This window comes from Mus pahari, chromosome 4, assembly GCF_900095145.1.
Source record: "Mus pahari chromosome 4, PAHARI_EIJ_v1.1, whole genome shotgun sequence".
In the NCBI taxonomy this organism is placed as follows: Eukaryota; Metazoa; Chordata; class Mammalia; order Rodentia; family Muridae; genus Mus; species Mus pahari.
The window spans coordinates 70,672,820-70,698,266 of NC_034593.1; the positions used below are offsets into that span (position 1 = coordinate 70,672,820).

At 42.1% G+C, this 25,447-nt stretch overlaps 1 protein-coding gene across 7 annotated transcripts in view; it reads right to left on the bottom strand.

The window, feature by feature from the left end:
* Nucleotides 1-25,426, bottom strand: part of Rxfp1 (relaxin family peptide receptor 1) — a 94,220-nt gene extending 68,794 nt beyond the window's left edge. For 6 of the 7 annotated variants that reach the window (XM_029538142.1, XM_029538145.1, XM_029538143.1 and 3 more), the window contains exon 1: nucleotides 25,251-25,426. In XM_029538142.1, the coding sequence (XP_029394002.1) occupies nucleotides 25,251-25,299 (49 nt within the window). In that variant the 5' untranslated portion in view covers nucleotides 25,300-25,426. The remainder of the gene's footprint in view (nucleotides 1-25,250) is intronic. The other variant, XM_029538144.1, reaches the window with a different exon arrangement.
* Between the last annotated feature and the right edge of the window lie 21 nt (nucleotides 25,427-25,447).

Below are 25,447 nucleotides of genomic sequence, written 5' to 3' on the forward strand. Positions count from 1 at the left end.
AGCAAAGCAAAGCAAAGCAAAGCAAAGCAAAGCAAAGCAAAGCAAAGCAAAGCAAAGCAAAGCAAAGCAAAGCAAAGCAAAGCAAAGCAAAGCAGCAAAGCAGCAAAGCAAAATAAAGCAGCAAAGCAAAGCAAAGCAAAGCAAAGCAAAGCAAAGCAAAGCAAAGCAAAGCAAAAAGCAAAGCAAAGCAAAGCAAAGCAAAGAGGCAAAGCAAAGCAAAGCAAAGCAAAGCAAAGCAAAGCAAAGCAAAGCAAAGCAAAGCAAAGCCATCGAAGAAACAGAAGTACAAGTGTCTTTTTTCATCAAGTTTTCACCAAGTTTCCTTTCAAAGGTGTAAAGTCTCAGATTGGCAATGTATTAGAAAGGACAGCAGGACCATCTGGGAGACTATGAAGACTACAACACTGAAGTGCCAGAAGTGGTAGAGTTGGTGGTATCCTGGCTGGCCTGATTTGATTAGGAGGGATTACAACTATTACATCTTTCCTGGTGCCTAGCCAGATGGAAGCAAAGAGCCACTGCGGGCAGGTGCGGGCCTGGCATGCAGGTGTGCTATGTTCTGTTTAACAGGGTGGACCCCAGCAGCCTTGCAGCCTCAAGTTCACATTCTTCACAGAAGCTGGGGAGGAGCAGCTAAAGGAGAGCATGGACCCTTCTGCTTCCTGCCCCTACCATCCCTGTTTATGGAGGAGAGAGCTTGCCTTTCCTCTGAGGGAGAAAAGTTGCACTAAGTATTAGAATAGTCTACAAATCTTATACCTTGGTTTTCCATAAATGAATAGTTGCAATTCTGAGGTTCCTTTGGTCTGATGGTCAATTTCACTTGTCATTTAATTTTATGTATCACTCTCATGCCAATTCAATAATATCACCAAAGCAGAGGAAAGCATTTAACATGTCTGTGGATTTTATAGGGATGTTAATTTCCTACTAAAAAGACAACTGCATCTTGACTGGCTTCCATCTGTCCCAGTTTGCAAGTTATAATCTTGCACTTCATATTAGAAAAGAAAATCAATCTCTCTGTGTTAATCCACAAGCCATTAATTGAGAGTTTGCAGCCACTTGTTTAACACTGGACGCTTAATTGTCACACAGATATTCCCCGGTGTGGTAGAAGAGAAGCATTGAGTGCTGGGACTCCACGGACTAGGGCCCAGCCTTCATCTGTCACCTCCATTCATCTGTGAACTTAGGAAAGCCTTGATTTTAGCTCTCATTATGTGGAAAATCAGTGAGCACAGTAATTAAATGGCTTTCCTTCATGCTAATAGTCCCTCGTCTGCATCATGTCATACATATAGTTAAATCTAGGTTCAGTATATGGAAGACAGAAAATGCAGTTTTGTCTTTCTATCTCCCATGAGCCTCTTTTGTTCTTTCTCATCCTTTTTGGCCAATTCTTCCATTCTTACCATTCTCTGTATTTATGTCGTGTGTGTGTGTGTTTGTGTGTGTGTGTGTGTGTGTGTGTGTGTGTAATTGTTAAATCTTGGTTCTGCTTATGAGAGAGACATGCACTGTTTTTTCTTTTGAGGCTAGATTATTTTATTTGACATGATGACCTCCAGGTCCACTCATTTTGCTGAATTACACAATTCCATTTATCTAGTTGATGTTTTTCTTCATCCATTAATGGTCTGATTCTTTACCTTGGCTGCTATGACTAGTGTTTAATAAACACGGAAAACATGGATGTTCAGGTGTCTGTGTGGTATACCGATGGTTCCTTTGGGTATGTGCCCAGGAGTACAATAGTTTTGCCATATGACAATTCTATTTTTGGTTTTCTGAGGAACTTCCACAATAATTGCAAGTTATTCCAGTTCCTATCAGCAGTAAATAGTTGAGAATAACTATTCTAATTGGGTTGAGATAGAATCTCAAAGTAATTTTAATTTATAGTTGCTTGATGATAATGCTATTGAACATATTTTTTATTTTCAAAGACTGGATAGCCATTTGGCTATCTTTCTTCCCCCTTCCTCCTGTTTCCTCCCTTTCTCTCTCAGTCTATCTCTTTCTTTGTCCGTCACTATCTATCTATCTATCTATCTATCTATCTATCTATCTATCTATCTATCTATCTGTCTGTCTGTCTGTCTGTCTGTCTGTCTGTCTGTCTGTCTGTCTGTCTATCTATCTATCTATCTATCTATCTATCTATCTATCTATCTATCTATCTATCTATCTATCATCGATCTACTCTAGACATGCATCCCCTGGCAGGTATCGCTCCTGTCCTGTAGGCTGTCTCCTCACTCCACTGGGTATTTACTTTCACAGGAGAAAATTTTTTCCTGAATCATTTAAGCCTTGTCTTTCCTGGAAGTTCTTGGAGACTGGGTAGCAGTTAAAAGAGTTGAACAATCATGTCTACTGATTAGAAAACGAGAAACAGGAAGCTTGGTGAGCACCAGTGGTTTTGTTTTTTCTGTCTGAGAGCAAATTGCTGCCATTTTTGTCTGGTTGCATTTGTGTCCTGGGGTCTGTGTGACCTGTGTACACATTCGGGGACAGCAGCTAGGTTCTGTGGAACTCTGGGGTCTTTTTACTCAGTGTTGGTGTGGTTCAAAGGTGGAAGCTGGAGAGCAAGGATGAAAGGGCCGGAAGAAGGAACTGCTGTCCTTTGCTCACTTGACTACACTCTTGATGAAAAATTCATCTACATTGTTGCCACTGCGTACTCCTTTCTTGATAGAGCCAGACTTCTTGGACTTCCAAAGTAGACCCAAGAGCAACAGCTCTCCAAAAATTCTCCAGGCCCTTAGTGCCATATTGAGACAGCTGAGACGTTCGTCTGCACCAGCAGAGAAACTTCCAGATTCTTGACCTCTCTAGTGTGAGGCAGTCATTGTTGGACTACCTAGACCTTATTATATAAACAGATTTAATACATCCTCTATCAGTTAGCAATGTTCATCCAGAGAGCACTGACTAATATACTTTCCGTGGAGCTCAGACTACATGTAACCACAATTATCTATGTCTGGAAAAAAAAAAACTTTGATTGTCAGAATGTAGAGTGTGTTACTGACATCTAGTAGGCAGAAGCCAGGAATTCGAATAAACATGTTTCATTCACAGGACAGTTTATATGTCCTAAAATCTCAGAAAAGCCTATGTTGACAGATGCTTAACTAGGTATGGAGTAGCTGGCTGTCCATCATTGCTTCAAACTATGTGAAAAACAAATCGTGGTAAAACAAGGAGAGGGTTATTTGGTTCAAAGTTTTGGAGTGTCAGTCCACGGCCAGTGGCCTGTCTCGAAGGACAATACATCATGGTGGAGTGTATGACAGAGGAAGGTGTTCACCTCATGGCAACGAGGTCAGCAACGAGGTCAGAGGTGCTGGGGTTCTGACACCCTCTTCAAATGCATTTCCCCAGTGACCTAGCACCTTCCAGGAGGGTCTACCTCGAAAAGGTTACACTACTGACTATCGGTGTCACTGTCTGGGGACCAACCTCATGTACACTGCTGGGAGACACTTTCACACCACAGCAATGCATGATAGAAATATCCACAGACTGCTCATTATGGAACAGGTAGTTAACTATTTTTCTGGCTCCTTGTCTTATTGTTTAGATTTTATAATTGATCTCAAGAGAACTCGGAAGTAGCTGGACACCGGCGAGTGGGGGGCAAGCGCTCTGTTTTGCTCTTCTGGAAGCAGTGATGGCTCCTGTTCTAGATGAGTGTCTTGGGAAAGAGACTGAAGTTTATGTCACTTGTGCCAGAGGGGCATATCCATGTTAGTGATAAGGAATCATTTTTTAACTATGAGGATTATTAAAGAATAGACTGAGTTACTGAAATAATTTCCGGAGGTTTCAAAAAATTAGACAATTCAAGTATGTGAACAAGGAAAAGACAGCCACAAAATATTTTCAGGAAGCATGCATTAGCTCCACAAACCTATGAATAACATCAACAGATGCTACAGGGAACTCAGAATATTTTAGACTTTGTATGATATTTTTGATCTGTGTACTGTGATTTCACAAAACACCTTGATGTGGTAAATCTTTATTGAGTGACTGAATGTCTGACCAGAATAGTAAATATTTTTGAATATGGATTTTGTTAATTTAGAGAAGTTGGAATTTATACCTAACTAGACTTAAAGCATGATTCTACTTTGTGGGATCAAAGAAGAATGTTCAGCTCAGAAAAATGAGACCCTAAAGCAGTGGTTCTCAACCTGTGGCTTAAGACCTCTTTGGCAAACCTCTAGCTTCAGAAACATTTACATTACGATTCATAATAGTAACAAAATTACAGCTATGATGTAGCAATGAACTAGCCTTTGGTTGGAGTTACCAAAACATGAGGACCTACATTTGCAGCGTTAGGAAGGCTGAGAATCTCTGCCCCACAGTGAAGCCAGAAGCAGGCTCGGAAGCACAAATTCTGCTTTCTCTTGCTTTCCTGGCTCTCATCCCTATTTCTTCTCCTCTTCACTAGACAAGCCACAGAAACGGGAATTCCTCTTCCTCGTGGTGGATCATAGAAACAAGAACTTTCCCCAAAGTCAGTAACAAAATCTAAAAATACTGCCCTGACTTTCCCTTGCTTTTCTGTGTAAGCACTGGCCATAAAGAACTTCTGTGACCTGCCCTTGTCCCACAGTAGGTCAGAGATCTTCTGCAGGATGCCTTGCTCTACTTGAGAAGAAGAAAGACTTAAGAGAGAGGCTAAGAAGAGCTCAAGCACACAGCTCTTCTGGATCTACACCCCATCCACTCTGCTCCCCTCAGATCAGACCCTTTCTAGGCAATCACATTTCCACAGAGCTGTCTATATGTCAATCAACCAATAGACAAAGACAGAAAATTGCAGACTAATTTCCCTTATGAGCAAGATTCAAAACTTCTCAATAAAATACTTGCAAACCAAATCCAAGAACACATTAGAAAAAGATTATCTTCTATGATCAAGTAAGCTTGATCCCAGAGAAGGAGGGTGATTCGACACATGCAAATTCATAAACCCAATCTACCTCATAAGCAGAGTGAAAGTCAAAAACCACGTCATCTCAGATGCAGGGAAGGCCTTGACAAGTCTAACACACCTCCATATCGACATTCCTGAGGTACTAGGGATAAAAGGGTTATACCACAACATAATAAATGCAATTTGCAGCAAGCTCACAGCCAACCTCAACCTAAATGGATAGAAACCCAAAGAATTTTCACTAAAATCAGGAACAAGGATGTCTACTCTCTCCCCATCTATTCAGTACAGTACTTGAAGTTCTCTCTCTCTCTCTCTCTCTCTCTCTCTCTCTCTCTCTCTCTCTCTCACACACACACACACACACACACACACACACACACAGGATAGCTAAATAATCCTGAATAAATAAAAGAACTGCTGGAGGTATCAGCATCTCAAAGTTCAAGTTTTAATACAGAGATATAGTAATAAAAACAGCATAGTATTGACATAAAAACATATGTGTTGATCAATGGAATCTAATTGAAGACCTAGACATAAGTCCACATATCTATAGACACCTGATTTTTTTTCAATTTTTTATTAGATATTTACATTTCAAATGCTATCCTGAAAGTCCCTTATACCCTCCCCCTTCCCTGCTCCCCTACCCACCCATTCCCACTTCTTGGCCCTGGTGTTCCCCTGTGCTGGGTCATATAAAGTTTACAAGACCAAGGGGCCTCTCTTCCCAATGATGGCCGACTAGGCCATCTTCTGCTACATATGCAGCTAGAGACACGAGCTCTGGGGGGTACTGGTTAGTTCATATTGTTGTTCTACCTATAGGGTTGCAGACCCCTTCAGCTCCTTGGGTACTTTCTCTAGCTCCTCCTTTGGGGGCCCTGTGTTCCATCCAATAGATGACTGTGAGTATCCACTTCGGTATTTGCCAGGCACTGGCATAGCCTCACAAGAGACAGCTATATCAGGGTCCTTTCAGCAAAATCTTGCGGGCATATGCAATAGTGTCTGCGTTTGGTGGCTGATTATGGGATGGATCCCCGGGTGGGGCAGTCTCTGGATGTAGACACCTGATTTTTGACAAAGAATTCAGATATACACACTGATAAAAAGAGACAGTAACTTCAACACATAGTGATGGTTAAACTGTACCAAAGCATGTAGAATCCAATTAGATACATACTCTGCACATGCACACACATACATAGCTACCAAGTGAATCTTCAAGTGCCAGAAATGAGTTCCATCTAATTGTGTTGCTGGCTAAAGAGGCCCTATGGAAATGCTCAAACAACTCAGGCTCTTGCTAGGGCTATGGGTTGATCTCCACACATTGACGATTGCTGAAGACAATACTTACATATTTCATTCAACATGGAGAAGTCAGGATGGTGCCTTAGTAGAACCTTCAGCCCTACTGACTGTTCATGGTACTGTCAGGTACTCTCCATGTTATCATCAGGGAAAGGTGACCACTAACCTAGCCACAGACTCTGCAATATGCAACAGTATCCTGACTGTGGTAAAGACACCAGTGGCACAAACATTGTGGAAGTAACCAACCACTATCTGGTTAGATTCCAGGCCCACTCCATGAGATGACACCCATGCCTGACACTATTTGGGTAGCCTGGAACCTATGTCTTGATTGACCATGGGCCTTGGGGGAAATCAAATAGTGTTACTCTGCTGAACGAAATAGCAACAAAACAGCAACTCCTAAGAACATTCTGCTACACCCATAGATTAGTGTCTTGCCATGACACCATCAGAGAAACTCCTTGCTGTAGATGGGAACTAATACAGAGACCCACAACTGGACAATGTACAGAGAGTGAGAGACCTTGGAACACTCACTTCTAAATGGGAGGTCTCTATCAAACCCCTCCCCTTGGGGCTCAGGGATCTATGGGGAAGAAGAAGTGGAACGATTGTAAGAGCCAGATGGTTTTGGATGACATCAAGGAAGCAGGGTTTTCCAGACACAACAGTACTGACACACATATGAACTCAGAGACTGTGGCAGCATGCACGAGACCTGCACTGGTTCAAGTCAGACAGGGTTCCGTCACTTAGAGGGGAAATGGACACAAGCCCCCATCCCTACCTCCAAAGCTGTCTCCAATTGATACCATCTTGCTAAGGGAAATTAGTTTTTCCCAGGGGAGTCTCACCGGGCATACACACCACACTTAAGGGTAGATCCCGTGGCCAGCAGCAGATGGCCAACAAAAATTATTACTTTTTGAGTTTTTTCTCATATTACATTGATTAAGCATTAAAAAAAAATCTAGCTAATCTTCTGTTTGTGTGTTTTAACATCCAATCCTATGTTCCTATGTGTATGCGTGTATGTGTGGTGTGTTTATGCATATTTCTTGCTCTTTTTTTTTCTTTCCTTTTTGGGTCTGGTTTCTAAAGAGAGAGATCAAGAAGGTAATGTAAAGAGTCAAGATGGGCAGTGGTGGCGCACGCCTTTAACTCCAGCACTTGGGAGGCAGAGGCAGGCAGATTTCTGAGTTCGAGGCCAGCCCGGTCTACAGAGAGAGTTCCAGGACAGCCAGAGCCACACAGAGAAACCTTGTCTTGAAAAACAAACAAACAAACAAACAAATAAACAAAAAAGAGTTGAACAGGTGGGAGGGTGGGGAGGGTCTGGGATAGGGGAAACAGTGATCAGAATATATTTATGAATTTTCAATTTAAAAAAAAGAAAAAAAAATAAGGTTTTTTTCCCCCCCTCCTCTTCTCATTTCACTTAGATCCCTATTTCTTTTATCTCCCTTGTAGTGAAATGTGTGGCAGAGTTCCACACCAGTGTCTCAAATAGACTCCTGTTGGCTTAGCTTTATGTCTGAAGTTCCCATAATTTTCTGAATGGATTATCTACCTTATGGAGCAGTCCAGGATGCTTTTAGGCCTAATTGATTTTTATTCTATGTCCTGTGGAGTTCTGTCACCTTTTGTTAGCTTTTCTCCCCTGTATTTTCACCAGCCACCCAGTTGTGTCATTAACCTGTCTGGCTCTGTGATATTATCGCTACAGTTATGACCACTTAATATCTGAGTCTGCTACAGCTGAAGACAGATTCTCATGGCTATTAGTCCTTTGTGTAAAGAGTGAACAGAAGTGTTCTGAGAGAACACAAGTTACCTTCTCTTTTCTTTTTTAATGCCTGCCATGTTAAAAACCAGTTTTTGAGTGTTTAGAATAAAAAAAAAACACCCTCAATTGTGCGATGTCTTACATATTAATCCGGGTTCACTATTTGTTCAATAAACACGTGAACACACCCATTTTCCAATATAGAATAGTTGAGGTTTCTGTGCTTTGTGTTTATGTATTTCTAACATGTAGCAGGCTATGGCATTCTTACACCACCAAACAGTCTCAGTTCATTCCTCCTCTCTGATGTGGAAATGGGCAGTTTCACCGATTATCCTGATGGAGCAGCCAGGAAGTAAGATTCGAAACCAAGGGCACTTGAGTTGTATTTCTTCTCAATAACTTTTCACTTAACACTTAATTTCTACTCTTACTGTCTCATCCACCATTCCAATCTATGCTCTCTCATGTCCAGGAGACAAAATGGTACTGTCTTTCTTTTGCTTACTACTTAGCCTTATGGTCAAAGTCTCCATGATCAGCCATCGTGACAACTTTCTTTTTCCCTAAGGAGTGTGTCTTCAATAAATTATCATTAAATTATTAGTAGTGTTATTACAATGCTGGAGTTTGAATCTGGAGCCTTCGCACATTCTAGGCAAGTAGTTGGATTAGAGAGAATCATGCTTTAGAAGTGATGCCGTGGGCTGTGGAGGCGGCTCAATGAAGATTTTGCCATGCAGGGATGAAGAGTTAAGTTTGGATACCCAGCACTCACATAAAAAAGCTTGGTGTGATAGCTGATGCTTGTAACTCCAGCACTGTGGGAGATGGTCAGAGACAATGTGTCCTCGGATTAGCCTCACCTCATCATCAAATTCCAAGTTCACTGAGAGACTTTGTTTCAAAAAATAAGGTGGAGGGTGAGTGAAGAAGACACTCAACATTGATCTTTTGTCTCTGCATTCCGAAACATGTGCACACATTTAGCTGTACACACATGTACACAGAAACACCATCACTCCACAGATAACTTTGAAAGCTAGAGGAGATGCGTGATGTTTCACAGTGAACATCGGCTGAGAACAATTCGAAGACCATGGACATGGAAAACAGGACCTCCCATGAACCATGGTTCCAAAGGTAAATTGAGGCATTTGGGAAGAGTGGCTAGAACTCAATGTGCAGTTTTCCTTGGACCAGTCTTAGGACAGTTTTGCTGTGTTTTTAACTCTAAACTGTCTCTACAACCTCTGAACAGATTCTTAAATGTGTATTTTAGAAATAAGGTTCAATATCTCCCAGGTTTTAAGTGCAGTTAAGTGACATTAAGGAGTATAAAGGAGCTACTCACTGCTGCCCTTTTTCTGAGGACAAAGGTTGACTACCTCTGTCCACCTGCCTTAACTTCTTGGTTAGTTATATTGTAACTAAAATCACATTTCAGGGACTCCATGCGCAGCATCCCACCAACCATCAACCCATAACATTATAAGCACCTTATGTTAAAGACCTGCTGTCCCACACATGGTCCACATGGAAGGAAAGGGCCTCTTTCCTACCACACAGAGATTATTGACATCTTTGATCTCGTCTTACAAATGTCTATCAGTAACCAGCCAATACTTATGCTCCTTGTGAGGCACCTCCAAGCCTCTCCCGATTGCCCTGTAACGAACATGCCTTCTAGCAAGCACTTGGTTTATGTTGCTGGTGTCATGGCCTCCTTTCTCTGTTCACTGCTGCCACCTCAAATTAAGAGTAAAACTTGGGATGGAGGTGGCGGCTGAGTCGGGTCACCAGGTTAAGCAGTGAGGGAGAATTTGTCTTCTCCCCTTCTGCTATACTTTGTTACAGCTGTTGCCGTCTGGCCTTGCTTTGTCTGATTGCCTGCTGAATACCCATCTGTATCCAGCTCACAAGATCATTAAGTGGGTGAGACAGGCACCTGTGGTAGGTAAGCACCATAGCCCTATAGTTACTTATTAGGGAGAGAAGATCTAGATTGCTACATATTCTTTAGTGGGGCAGGAGGTTGCTTTTCCAAGACAGTAGATCTCTGTATAGCCCTGGCTGTCCTGGAACCAGCTCTATAGAGAAGGCTGGCCTCCCACTCACAGAGATCCACCTGCCTCTGCCGCTCGAGTGCTGGGATTGCAGGTGTGCCACCACTGCCTGACTCCATACTCTTTCTTTACGGACAATGACTGGCTTTCCTCTGACCCTCTGAGTCATTTTGCCTCCTCTTATTTTTAGGGTTAAGCAATTCTTTTTCTCACCTTTCACCTGGTTTTCAAGTGTCAGAGAACTGTTGTCTACAACTGTTATTAATGTGTCGACTCCCCATCTCTACCATGCCCCAAGGGTGGATAACCAAGCTGTCTGAACAGGAGTCTTTTCCTCTTCAGCGGCTGGTTTTCTACTCTGCCTTTTGCCAGCCTGGCCATCAAACAGCAGCTAGAAGATTCTTCAAAACCAGAGAGCACAAAGTGTCCTGATTCAAAAACTCTCCTGGGGTCTTATTGTCTTTAGAGTAACACCTTTTCACCTTTACCCTTGTATCATCTATGAAGAGGTCACATCTGTCCGTTGGCTTGATTCCTTCCTTCTTTCTTTTCCCCTTCTTTTTAGCACTCTCCACTCTGTGTTCCCAGCTTGGTCTTACTTCCAGGTCTTTGAATGAGTCAGTCCATGTGTCTGGATATCTGGATTATGGCTACCTGACTCCTTACAGAGCAAGGAGTTCTTCTCATAAGTTGCGCTCCCTTAGAAAGACTGTTGATGTTTGCTAAAATACTGCCTTGATTTGGGGCGAGGCAGGTTCGGCCTGGTTAGTACTTGGATGTGAGACACAGTTTAGGATCATTCTAGCTAACATTCCCTACATACCTTGCTAGTTACTGTTCTATTCCATTGTGTTTCCTTTCTTTAGAACATATTACCATTGGGAAATGTATTTATTAGTATGACGGTTAGTTTTGATTTTGGACTTGATACAATGTAGATAAAACTAGGAAGAGAGTCTCAATGAGGGTTTCTCTAGATTAGGCTGACTCTGGGCATGTGAGGAATTTTCTTTCTTGAAGTTGAAATTTTATTTTGAGAATTTCATACATGTCCTGTATTTACATCCTGCCATCCCTCTATTTCTCCTGTTCAAATCCCCCTTTGTCCTCCCACTGAAATCCATTATCTTCTTTAAATATTGTTACACTGGGTTAATTGAGGTGGGGGAGGCCCCTTCTGGACGTGGGCAGGGCTGTTTCATGGGCTTGGCCCTGGGCTGAATGAATAGGAGGGGGGGGGTCTGAGCCCAAGTGAGGTTTCATTAATCCTTGGCCTCTGGTTGGCTGTGCATGCAATGTGACCTCTGCTTCCGGTTCCTGCTTCCGGTTCCTGATGTTTTGACTTTCAAGCCATTGCAGCCCAGCACTGTGAGTCAGAGAAGCCTTTTCCCCCTTAAGTGACTTTTGTTAGGATATTTTATAAAAGCTACAGGAAATGAAACTAAGGCAATTAGTCTACCTTCTGATAAGTATACTTCTAGAACGCACATCCCTATAGGCCTTTGTGTGTTCCCCAATGATTTTTTAAATGACTTCATTGGTGGCAGGCATACTGTGGTAAACTTAGAGTTGAAGGAAGGGAGCATGAACAGGTGTTTGTTCACTTGGAGCATCTAGGACAGAACTTGACAACTGTGCTGTGGAGCTCTATGCAGTATTCGTGGAAAGCACGCCTCTTCCCCACCCCTCACCAAATAAGACTGAATTCCTAGAAACATCCCTGTTGTCTGAGATTGGTACAGTCAGCCAGTGAGTCCTCGGTTCCTCAGAATATATTGCCCTTCCTTGGCCTCCCCAAAATTCTAGGGCCCATAGATTCTGTCTAAGGGATAACTAGACTAAGGAAACTTACTTGTATTTTTTTTTTTTTTTGGTTGTTGTTGTTTTTGTTTGTTTTGGAAGGAGGTCAAGGAAGAATAAAGGGAAAATAAAGGCAGAAAAGAGAAAAAAATAAAACATTTTAAATTCTGATGAGCTCTTGAGTAAAGCCAGTCAGGGCTTCACCACACTGTGGCTGTTACCAAGTGATGGCTAAAAATCCCAGAGGGACTGGACTTTAGAGTTTAGAACATACATTGTACTAATCAAGGGAACAGAACACAGTTTTCCTGCATCAGCTCGGTTCCTATAAATTGGAGTAGAACTTGTGGTTATGAGGTATGCCCTGGCCCCAACATTTAAGACACATGATCTCAGTTGTTGGCTGTTTAGGGAGGACTCAGAGGTATGGCCTTGCTGGTGAAGAAAATGTGTTACTGTGGGTGGGTGTGGTGGTTTGAAGGAGAATGGTCTTCATAGGGTCATATATTTGAATAGTCTTGCCCTAGTTGGTAGAACTGTTTGGGAAGAATTAGGGGCTATGGCCTTGATGAAGGATGTGTGCCACTAGGTGTGGGCCTTTAGGTTTCAAAAGCCCACATCCTCCCCAGACAGCTTGCACACACTCTCTCTATCTCCCTCTCTCTCCACTCCTTCTCCTCCTCTCTCCATCTCTCTGTCTCAAGCTTGTGTTTGAGGATTAGGCCCTCAGCTAGAGCTCCAGCACTGTGCCCGCACATTCTTGGCTATCTTCCTGGTCCTGATGTTCCTGGGCTCATCTTCTGAAACTGCAAGCCCCAATAAACCCTTTTTTTAATAAGTTGCCTTGGTCACAGTGTCTCACAGCAATAGAAAGGTAACAAAGACAGTGGGCCTTGAGGTTTAAAAGGACTCCAGCCATTTCCAGTTAGCTCTCTCTGCTTCCTACTGGAGAGAGATGAGAGCTCTCAACTGCTGCCCCATCTGCCAGCCACCTGCTGTGTTTGCTCCACCATCATGGACTCTAATCCTCTGGAATGCCATGGTATTTTAACACAGAAAAAGGAAAGTAGCTACGACAGCTATGTACTATTTATAAGAAATGGTAAAATGGTGTATTCCCCATTTAAGAAATTTCTTTAGCCTGCCTGTGTGAACTTTATTACTTCGCTAATTCTGAGACTCCAGAATATATTTGGTTTCCTGGTTGTGTCATTTTGAGATCCTGCACACAATTTGCAAGTATGTCTTTCATTTATACCAGCAAACAGTTTACCCACTAGAGGAGCATGACTTGGTTCAGCAGAAGGCGAGTCCCTAATCTTCATAAATAAATCAAAGCAGCTCAGACATTTTCCTAATGAATCTGTATTTTTATTCAGTCACATTAGAAGCTATAGTCAATGTCATATAATGTATGCTGTATCCACAAAATGCTTGTTTTCAGATAGACTTGGGCTACATTATTAATTTCTTGTAAGAATTATATGATGCCTTTTCTTATTTTAAAGATTTTCTTCAAACAAATTAGTTAGCGTGACTACAGTTAGGCAGCTTTTATGGAAATTAAAAACTGTGCAGAATGAGTATTCCTGGCACATTTTGAATGGGGCAGCTTCAGCTTTCAGGCCAATTACATCCTGCTCTTACAGGAGGAAAATACATTAAAAACATAAAGAGGTCCTACGAAAACGTAAGACCAGCAACTGAGTACGTTATCTACTTTTCCAGTGACTGAGTGAAGCCGCCATGCCTCTTTCAAGGAGTCTGTAAGGGCTTCCCCTTCTAGACCATTTTTCTTTTCAGTCACAAGAGCCACTTCCTAAGCCAAACACTTCCTGATACCATTCTGTGAAAACCTTCTGTTCCAAATATTTACTGCAGTCCAAATTCCGGAGTGTGGTGGTCAAAGGCCTTCGTGATCTGGTTGCGACAATCCTCTCCCGCTTTCTTCAAGCGTGTGTTTCAGCCTTTCATAAGCCACTGAAGCCCTTGTCATCTCCTACCTCTGTCATGCCCCTCCCTGCCCTGGAAACTTTGAATATGCTATACCACTGCTATTTGTGTAGCGTCTTCCTCCTTCGGGGGGAGTAATACCTGGCAGATCTGAGCTGACTGCAGCTGGCTGGATCAGCTTGCTCATCTGTATGTGGGAACAGGAGTACTGGCCGAACAAAAGACAGATCGTGCCTATAACTGGACAGCATGGTTTTGGGGTTGGCATGGTGAACGGAAAGAAGCACCCAACTTGGGAATTAGATGATACTGAGTTCAACTCTGAGTCTTTTGTGAGCCTGTGACCTTCACAAGTTCACATATCTCCCTGAAACTGTGTCTTGCGTTAGGAGAGACGAGGCTATACTACCTTCCATGGTTTAACTAAATATTACTTGTGTTGTCCTTTAACTAGAACTTCAGTAATGTATCTGACAGTGCCACAACTTTAGTAAGGTCAATAGTTCACACCAACAACCAAAGTGCAGCGACTTTGACCTAGCACGTTTATGTACTTAAGTACATAGAATCAAGAATATTAAAACTCATATTAAAACCTTGCTGTGGTTTCCCCAGTGCAAATGTTAAAGTAGAATACATTCCTCAGTGACTAATCAGAGAGCTCAGCTTCCAAGCGAAGGAGATTACCATATCAGATCATTCTTTGCTCCTTTCAATTATGGATTGCACATCTTACTGCTTTAGGGACTTCACTGGAAAAAAAATTGTATAATAAGGTTAATAAATAACCTTGGCCATTAGGATTTTTCTATATTTAGAGTAACATTTCTGCATTTTGTTATTTTTATTTTTACAATACTGTGAATAGTATTGTTAGAAAAACGGAAAAAGCATATAAAATGCATATGTTGTTTTCTTTATGCTGTCAGTATGAAACATCTTTCCCCTGGGCTTGTTTTTAGAGGCGTGGTCCTCAGGTGTTGGTATTATTTGGGGAGGCTGTGGAAGTGCTGGGAGGCAGGGCTGGGGGAAGTATGTCACAGAAGAACTTTGAAGTTTATACTGGGAATTCAGTCTTAAATCTCTGCTTGCTGTCTGAAAGGATGCAATGAAGCAGCTCTGATACACAGTCCCATTCCTACGGTATTCGTCCAAGCACAGGGGACCAAGCGCCTCTGGGCTGAGCCACCTGAACATGTGAGCCCGTGAAATAATGCCTCCTCCCACGGTCTTCCAGACATGGTAATCCAGACAATACAAACGTAAAACTGACACAGGAACTGGGGAAACGGGAACTGAAAATAAAATTTACATGCAAAGTAGGTGACTGTAAACAAAGAAAAAGTGAAGGGAGTCAGTTTTGGGTAACTGTGCTGATTTGAATGAGAATGGTCTCCATAAGATTAGATATTTGGATGCTTGGTCCCCTGTGGCTCTGTGAAAGGCTGCCTGGTTTCTGGTCGAGCAAGGTTTGAAATCCTGGTGGACCTACAGGTGATCACTTTACAAGGGACAGTAGGCATTTTGCCACACTCTTGGACACTAGGCCCCTGGCATGAGGCAGCAGCTCTCCATAAGTCTGTGGCCATGAGTCATGTAAGGGCAATGCCCCCAAGCCCCTCCGCAAGTAGAGGACATGACCACAGATCATGTAGCCTCAAGACAGATCTCCATTTTAATGAGGTACCTAAAGGCCTGAAGGGTTTAGCCAATTAAGCACTCCATCACAGACACTCTGCCCTGTAAAATGTATTTAACCCCAGGCCCACCCTGAGAAAGTGGGGTATGGTTTTATTCATCACAACTCTCCACCATGACAATAAATGCTTTTAAAACATGGACTGTCTCTTTTCATCGGGATCTGCCATGGGGAGCAATGGAACAAGACTTCGTATAAAGAGCTGCATCTAGTCTCCTGCAGAAGACTTCTCAGTGCTCCCAGCCATGGCCTCCACTAAGCCAAGCCACCCTTGGCAAGCCAAGGATTCCTCCCTGAGGGACCCAGCCGGAGATCCCCTCTTTTCCATTTCAGCCCAGGCTAGACCCAGCCCACAGGGGCCCCCACTCCATTCTCAGCTTGTTCATGTCTCCTAACAGTATCCGCGTGCCCAAGAATCTGAGAATCAGACGATCCCAGGCCCTCTACAGGCCCGGGGACCCCCAAGCCAGCTCCGGCAGTCTCTGGGGACCTCAGACTGCACTCCCCATGTCCCAGAGCAGGATCCAGCAGCTTCCTGTAGTCCAATGCCCATCTGGCTCCACATGGGGAAAGTGTAGACAAAACTTCCCGTGTCCCCCAAGCCCTGAATGGATGTGGGACCCCATAATCCACATTTCCCAGTTAGTGGAAATGTTTGGGAAGAAGATGGAGGTGTGGCCTTGTTGGAGGAGATATGCCAACCAGATGTAAGCTCTTAGCTACTGCTCCAACACCAGCCATGCCTGCCTGCCTGCTGCCATGCTCCCTGTCCCGATGGATACAGACCCTAATCCTCTGGAATCTTTAAGCCACATTAACTCTTATAAGTTGCCTTGGTCATAATATCTCTTCACCACAGCAGAAAGGCCACTAAGACAGAAGAACGGGGAGAAGTGGCATCAAAGTGATGTAGGATTTTGAGTCAAGATATTAGAATCTGATTTGAGTAGGTCAAACACAGTTTTTGGTCAAACACAGTTTTTGTTTTTTTTAGTAAAGATGCTTCGTTGCTAACGTGAGTAAACATGGCCATTGTGTAAGCTTTGCCGACCCGGATTTTCTTGTATAATCTCATAGAGTGAGGGTTAACAGGTACACTCACTGGGGTCCTCTGGTCACGGCTGGGACATAGCTAAAACTCTGGTGCTATGAGTTCATACTTAACCTAGATTTTCATCACAATTCTATTTCAAAGTACTCTGGCTTTGTGGTTCGAGCTCTTACTGGCAAATAGTCTCTGATTTCATGATACAGGACTGTGTGGTTACTATAAAGTGAACCATTCTTTAGCCCATCCTAGAGGCAGTGACAACCATTCTGGGGGAAGGATATGGAGCAACCGTTGTACGAACATCATCTCCAACGTGTGTGTGTCTGGCTCTGAGTCTTGGACTGCCACAAGGCCTTCTTTTATACCTGTGAGCGTTCTCTGTGCCTACCATTGCTCAAAATATCATTTGTCTTTTCTCAGTTCTGCAGTCTTCATTTTTCCTTCCTCCCATAGTTCACTATCTTGCTAAATTTCAGTTTCCTTCATCAGTACCATACTTATTCATTCATTCTTATCTAACTAGGCATTTGTGTGTGTGTGTGTGTGTGTGTGTGTGTGTGTGTGTGTGAGACTACATTATAGCTAGACTTAGGGGAATGTAATAAGGGTGGCACCTGGCACTGGTGTGTTTCTCTCTTCATGCTTTAGTAAGTCAAGTTTGTGTCTATTTAAATTTCTCTATCATTGATTAAGGGAAAAATAAGACCCTCTAACTCTTTGTGTGTGTGCGCGCACCTCTTCTGACTTACAAAATAGTGAGAATAGTTTCAGATCTGCTCTACAGGTTAGCACAGAGGCTAAGCAGATACCCAAGAGCAGCTCAGAAGTAGTACGTGCATTTTTCCACATTAAAGTGGCTTTGGTAGCCCAATGCTACTGCATTGCATTTTTCCACATTAAAGTGGCTTTGGTAGCCCAATGCTACTGCATTGCTCTGGCCAGGGCTGCAGTGAATTCAGCTGTCCAGAATATTGTTGAAACCCAAAATGAAATCAATCTCTTTTTCACAGACTTAAATTGGGCTGTTAGCTTACAAGGTCAGGGGTAAGAACTACAGTCAGAAGAGCAGAAATAAAAAAATAAATTTAACTGAGCCCCTGGCAACTTCTTTGGACCTTAACACACAGAGGAAAGCTAGGCGAGATTAGGAGAAGCCGGCAGAAAGCATGCCTGACCACGTCGTCTTCCTCAGTTTGAAATGTGTGAGAAAGTAGAAATATTTATATACCACCAGGCCATTTGCAATTTCTAACAAATTAGCCACAACTGGGAAAGTAAAAGTGCCCAACCAATCTTCCGGACTATTCCAAATGCACCAAGCATTAACAGCCCACGTTGGGAAAAACATATTAAAGCATTCACAGCCAAGAAGCCATAACAAATACAATAACAGCAGTGAATGAGAAGAGACTGTGACAGAAGAAAGGCAAAGGGCCAGGATTTGTGAGGGAACAAGGGGACAGAGATTTGTGCTCAGTGCCTGAAGCGAGCGCCTGATGCACCAAGAACTCGATCAGCTGTTTTCATTAACATATCGAAAATATGTGGCCTGGATGGAAACTCTCAGGAAATCATTACATGACAGCTTATTTGATCTCTCTAAGTGGATCAAGACATGTACATTTCTTATTAAAATCTGCAAGCTCATATTCATTTTTATCCTATAACATTTTAATTTCAAACCTATGAAGTTAAGCTTATCTGTTTAAATGGGTGAAGGTACAGAATCCTTTTATGTTTGGGTAAGATGGTGGAACCAATTTACTCAACACTCGAAAACATTAGCCCCAGTGCTTATGAATTCAGATAGCGTGTGTGTGTGTGTGTGTGTGTGTGTGGTATGTGTGTATATATGTCTGTAAGAATGTGTGTTTTGTGTGTGTGTGTGTGTGTGTAACTGTAGGTATGTGTCATACAACTCTTCTGTGAAATTTGGATTTATTAGGTGAGCAGGCTTTGGGATCAATTAAGGAGAACACATCACTGTGGATACTTTATTAGGAGTCACAGCGAGACTAAGGAAAATAATGGCAAGTTAAGACAGAGAGGAGAAGCCAACACTACAGGAACAAGAAGTCATGTCTGACCCTCTTAACACCCATAATCTGGGCTGCCTGGAGGTGGCAAAGGAAATGTACAAGCACATGAATCAGCCAGCAGCTTCCATGTTGGGGAGAAGCAAGGAGGGACAGAATTCACAGAAGAAACAAACTGGAGGGGGCTAGAAAGCAGCTTGGGATAAGAGCTAGGTTTTCAAGTGCCCACTTCATCCCGACGCTGGTATCTCAAATGCAAGGATGGTCTTACCCTGTAGAATGAATAAGAAGTCAGATGCCTCTGAATGCATAGTCAGCTACCACTACAGGATTAACAATGTAGCAAGCCATGACTTATTAAAACCTGAGGTGGCTTTCCACCACAATGATGACTCACTACGTGCTCCTCAAGCACTTTTTACTCCCTACAGAAGAAAAAACACATTACCCACCTCTGCAAACAGGGCTGGAAAGGCAACAAGTGGATGAGAGTGGGTTTAGGGTGATGCTGTGAATCAGCAGTATCTCCGTTGTCCTAACTATATGGTACCAGAACAAGTGGGAAAGCAGGAGGTGCAATTCTTTCTGCAGGGAGGAAAGTCTTGGGAGAACTGGGATACACGGGAGCTCAGGGCCCACGAAACTACTGAAATTGGAAAAACTGGTGACTTGGGGGATCGGAGAACAGAGTTGCCATTACCATCAAAGGGCCTGACTGTAAATATGGCACTGGGGAGGTTGAACCAGAGCCTTTCTCATGGGCTGTGAGAAAGATTTGAAGTGTTTCTTTACCAGGCAGGGGCAAGCCAAGTGACTACATTAGGGTACCCTATTGGATAAATCATAACATTTGAGGCTAGGATTTAATAACTTCAGTCTATAGTATTTCTATTTTTAGGCGATATTCTGCCCTTTTGTTATTTCCTGCCCTTTATGGGCAATATATGCAACAGGAGAGCCGTGTTTAGAAATAAGCCAAGATAATGAAGAGAAAAAGCCTTAACCTCTTTCTGTGTCGGAGATGAGTGTTATCCTCTGAAAGCATTCTCTTTCTGTCCAACTCAAAGAAGCTTTACTTTTATAAAACTGAAATTAAAAAAATATTACTTATGAAATTGCCTAAGACCACAGCAGTTCACATTAGATTTAGGTTCCAGACAGCAAAAAAGGAAACCTCACATTATGTCTCCTTAAGTGAATCAAATGAGAGTCCAGGGAAAAGATGATTAGGAGACCTCCATGTGACAAGATGCTATAATCAGCAAAATGGTTCACAGCTCTGCAGACTCTCTGTTCAAGTGCCCACACAGTCTCTAACGAAACCATCTAATCACTTAAAATGCCGACTACCTTTTAAAAACAGCAAATCTCACCTCTGAAGAATGAGCCAGAACCTCTGCTGCCCCTCACTGTAGTTAATCATGAGGGTGACATTTGACTTTCACTGGGCACCCTGACTAGAGGTGGACCTGACACTGAGTTTGAGAAGAGGTCGGGGGCAGAGTTCTACACTGTTGCATGAATACTGTCATCCCTGAGATAGGATTTGGAGAGTCCTGGAGAACCATGTGGGGAGACAAGCAGGAAGGGACAGGTGCCACAGCCAGAGGTCAGGGAAGTGCATGGCCCCAAACAGCCAGTGAGAGAGTTCTGCGAGCCCTCTTCTCAATGATGAGCTCTCAGGAGGTTTTTAATTATTTCCAAAAGATATATTAATTATTATAGAAACGTGAAGAAATGAGGGACTTCAGTTAATTCAGATAAATATTGAACCAATTATGAAATGAAATCCATTTAACAACATACACAATACGATAAAACAAGAAAATATTATTTTTTAACACAAAGGAGAGAAGAGAATGCTTTATAATGTCCTCTTTTTGTTACTTGATTTGTGTGTGTGTGTGTGTGTGTGTGTGTGTGTGTGTGTGTGTATGATGCTGGAGATAAAAATCTAAATCTGAAGTTTTTATAACTTGCTGTTGCCTGTGAGCAAAGAAGAAAAGGGATTCCTGTTGTCAAGGGTGGATTCTGGGTGTTTGGACCAGGGCAGTGCCTGGAGCTGGAAACAGGAAGAGGAAGAAGAGGTGGTTTTGGATCTCTCTACATCAGAAAGGAGATGGCGCTCCCAGGGCTGTGGAGCCAGTGAGGGAGGACATAGCCAGGGAGGAAGGAGGAAGGAGGAGGGAGGAGGGAAGAGGGAGGAGGGTGCTGACACAGGAATTAAGCTGATGTTAATTACTTGCTATATGGTCAGAAACAAAAGTGTTTTCTACACATACAAGTTGTTAACATTCCATTCGTTACTGGTATGCATTAATTGGCACGTAGAGCCTCACGCCCGTCTGGAAGAAGAGATACGTGGACACTGAGGGTGAACGGGCCTGACCGCATCCTATGTGGTAGAAAACCTGGATTTCTGGCTTTGAGACCCTGGGCAGCTCAGGTTCTGAAGTGGGCACTATCTAATTTGTGTGAAACTTGTGGTCAAGTGAGCCAGATCAGGGTGTCTGAAAAGTACCTTTTCATTCTAAGATACTGTTATTTTGGAAGCATTAGAACGAAGTCACACTTTGCTGGAAGACTGTTGTTAAGGAGAAAGACTTGGATTCAAGTCTCTTTTGCAACACTTTTTTAGAAAGTAGAGCCAAGGACGTATTGGAGAGAATCCCTCATTTTCTGTTTTCTACTTTAAGGGAGGACCGGACATCTCATAAGTTATGAGGGAACATGAGATGTTTGTGTTCATTTAACATGGTCCCTTGCTCATGGAAAGCTCACAGCCAATGGAATAGATAAAAACTATTACCACAAAGCTAAAAATTAAGGTGTTGAAATGCTAATAACTTTTTTTTAAAAGAAAAAAAGAAAAGGAGAAAAGTTAACTGAACAAACTACCCACCGACAGGCACTTCAGTGGAACAAACTACCCACCGACAGGCACTTCAGTGGAAAAAGTTTGTTTTGATGTGTGAAATTAGGCTTGAGTGCCTACTTACTTCACACACATAATTTGTTACCTTTTTTTTTCAGATGGTAATGTATTTACACAGATTTATTAATTTTCTATCTGGTTGGAACTTAAAAATCTGAGCCCAACTTCAGAGTCAGAATAGCCCAAAACTGTAGCAACCAACCTTCACAAAAACGACGTAGAACATTATATATCCTGTAGTCTGTGTGCATTGATAAATTTATTCTCCCACATTTGGACATGGGTAAATACGTCCATGTGTGTCTGTTTTAATGTCTTTATCAAGTTTGTGTGGCTTTTGTGTGTCATCTGTCTTTAGACTGTAGACTGACAAGGACTTCGGAAAATACCAGTTAGAGAGAAGATAAGAAGTTACGTTGAGCAGGGGATGGCTCTAGGGCAAAGGCCAGGCTGTCTGCTAAGTCTCCATGGGGTTCTGCAGCTTGAGCCCTCCACATCTGAGCTAATCCTTCAGAAACTCTGAAGTGGGTCAGGCTTGTTTCTGAGGACCTCTACTTCCTTCCCTTGTTTTCCTCCTACCTAAAGTATTACATAAAAATGTTTTTTTTTTTTTTTGCTTGAGATATTATTTAATAAGTAGAAAAAAAATCGCTGAAAAGGATTTATGACACAACACATTCTGAGGATGTTTTTAAAACATGTAATTCCGAAATAACCATAGACAAGAACTTCAGAAAATCCCACAGTGGGGTCCCCCTGCCCCTTCTCAGCTTCCTCTGATGGCACGGCCTTACATAACTAAACTAGCATCAAACTAAACAGATTAGCTTTGGTGTCTTTATGGCTCATGGCTATGGGTAGAGGACTGAAGGATAAAAGGCCAGGTCGTTCGAGCGCAGATCATCTTGGGTGTGTCACTGAATGGCAATTCTGGGTTAAGGTGCTGCTATGGCCACTCTGTCCCTTCAGAGCAAGGCCGAAGCTGCAGTTACACTTTATCCCATTGCTTGTGAAAGTATCTGGCATTCACTTGTGTTTTTGGCTAACACATGGCCAATAGATCTACATCTATAAGGAATTTTGCTGTTTGCAAGGCCCAGTTATTTGTGCCACCCCTGCTGAGGGTAATCATTGTTCATGGGAAAAAAGCATGAATCCAAATCGCTCGAATCTTGACATTTATTAGTGTGAGCCTTGTGACAAGGCACACCATATCCTTGGGTCTTGCTGAACTGTCTCTACATGATCGTCGTTGTGAAGATTTAATTTTCTTTCCGAGCAAACCCTGAACACACGGGCCCCCGGGAAGTAGACAGGATAAAATGTTTGATTGCCATTTTCACAAATTAAGGTTCAAGGATGGCAAATTAACTGCTGAGAATCATGGAACCAGGACTTAGCTCCACATCTGCACATGGTCGGATGGTGTCTTCCTTGATATCACATCACCTTTCCAAAGTGCCAGAGGTCAGGATCAACCCAAAACAACCCAGCACAACACTGCACAACCACCACACCACAACCCAATATTGGGTAGCATAACACAATACAACAACTAAACAAGGCAAACAAAGAAAACCCAGAAAATAGAGCAGAGAATCCGCAGCTCAGGGCAGCAGTGGAGGGTGAGCAGCCTGGCCCGATGTGTGACTGCTGAGGTTCTGTGCTGTATGCACAGAAACTTAGATGGAGTTGTGTGATGGGCTACAATAAAGGTGGACTGAGCTTATTATAGGTTATTATTTGGGGGTTTCTGCAAAAGTTCCCCCCAGTTGCCCAGATATTACAGTAGTTCTAGAATTCTACTCTCAGCTCTGTGCTACCATGTTGCCCTCACCCCAGTAGAAAGCATAGAATGTTGAGAATTTGCAATGTACAACAAGGCAACTATTTACACTGTTTTCTGTTTTGTTGTTGTTGTTGTTTTGCTTTTGCTTTTGTTTTTTTTAAACCTAAAGAGAACTTCAATGTAAAAGGATGGAGGATTCTGGTATTATCATCATCCTTATCACTTTCAAAGTTTTGATTATGAAAATTTATTGCAGGGGAGTAGTGATGCATGCTTTTAATTCCAGCACTCAGGAGACAGAGTCAGGTAAAACTCTGTGAGTTCAAGGCCAACCTAGTCTATAGAGTGAGTTTTAGGACAGCCAAGGCTACACAAAAAATCCTTTCTAAAAAAATACATTAAGAAGTTAATTGAACATGGGGAATTTTTATAGCCTGGAACATCTTTAGTATCACATCAGTAAAAATTCCTTCTTAACCTGCTCTGATCACTTATTATACATCTTTAGCTCTTCCTACTAGATCACCTGTTGTAGAATAATTCCTTTAGGTCTCTCAATCTATGCACCTCCTTGAGATTGAATAGGAAATGTGAAAATTGATCATTAATTTCAAAGAGCTTTTGCTGCAAATGTCAAAATCTCAGGTATAGCTCGTGTGTGTGTGTGTGTGTGTGTGTGTGTGTGTGTGTGTGTTTGTAGCCCTGATACCTTAAGTACTGGGTTATAATTAGAAAGATCCAGTCTTTTATTATGATTTGTAGTTTGAGATTTTTCTTACTTTAGGTAAAGTATGAATGTCACAGTTAAGATTGAGATATAGAAAATTAAGAGCAGAAGAGTCTCGGGGATTCTTGGTAATTTCTCTAGTTTTGAAATTGTCTCAATCTTTAACTATCTAGTTGTACTGTGGCCAGAGGAAAAAAGGAGAAAAAAATCATCAAAATAGAGTATTTGCTATCAGAATTAAGAGATTCAAGGTGGACTGTGACCCTGAGAAATTCAGTAGAATATCTAAGTATAAATACCACACTTGTAGAATTTGAGAGACAAAAGAATACAAATATGCTTGTGTTTTAAATCTGATGACGCTCACAACCCCCTTCTCCTGCAATCCTAGTGTATTAAAGAGACTCAGAAACTTTCCTTCTGACCCGGGGTTGGATTATCTCATTGTTCTAACAAGCACAGATGTTTTCTTAACTCAGAGAGACAATTTAATGAGGTATAATGTATTAACAACCCCTTCTCTTAAATTTTAAATAAGATTTTAAAAAACATGGCTTAATATACAAACATGGCTTAATATATAAATTTGCCATTATAATAAAAGTAAAATGACTTTTTATTTTCTTGAGTCCCTATGCTTTTCATTTCTTTATGCTTCTCCTTGCTTTTCTTTCAAGGAACAGTGCAAAACCCTGGCAAAAGAGTTACATGGCTACATCTCTGTGTGGATGTCCACCCCAGACGGCACCTCACAGGATGGCAATGTGCTACAACCACATAGAAATAAACAAATATTAGGACCTTTCTGGGGTAGAACAACAGGCATAGTCCTTGCACAGAACTTACAGACTCTCTTTAAATATTAAATTTTATCAGAGATTAAAGTTGGCTGTAATAAAGCATAGGCTTATATATATGTTAGTTTTGCTTAACTTTTGATATGACAAAATATTCCAGTACAAATATCAGAAATATCCTAAGAAGAATGATTCTAAAGTGAGCTTGCAATTTCTATCAGAGCATGCCTTTTAGCTTAAAAGCATGAATGTAAGGAATGAACATTTGTACTTGAGACTATTTCACAAAGCTCTAAGGCACATAAAATTAGACGCCGAGTATACTCACAATATTTTCCAATAATGAAGACGCAGAAGAAGAATGGACCAGATGTCATTTCCTTCTTTCTGAGCAACTGATTAATGAAAGATAAAACGTGGTCTTGGATGAGATGAGCCGCGCACAGCTCACAGTGGTTGTGCTATTTCTGTCTGCAGTCTTAGCAGCTATAAGGCAGCTCTCTCTTGCTCTCTCTCTCTCTCTCT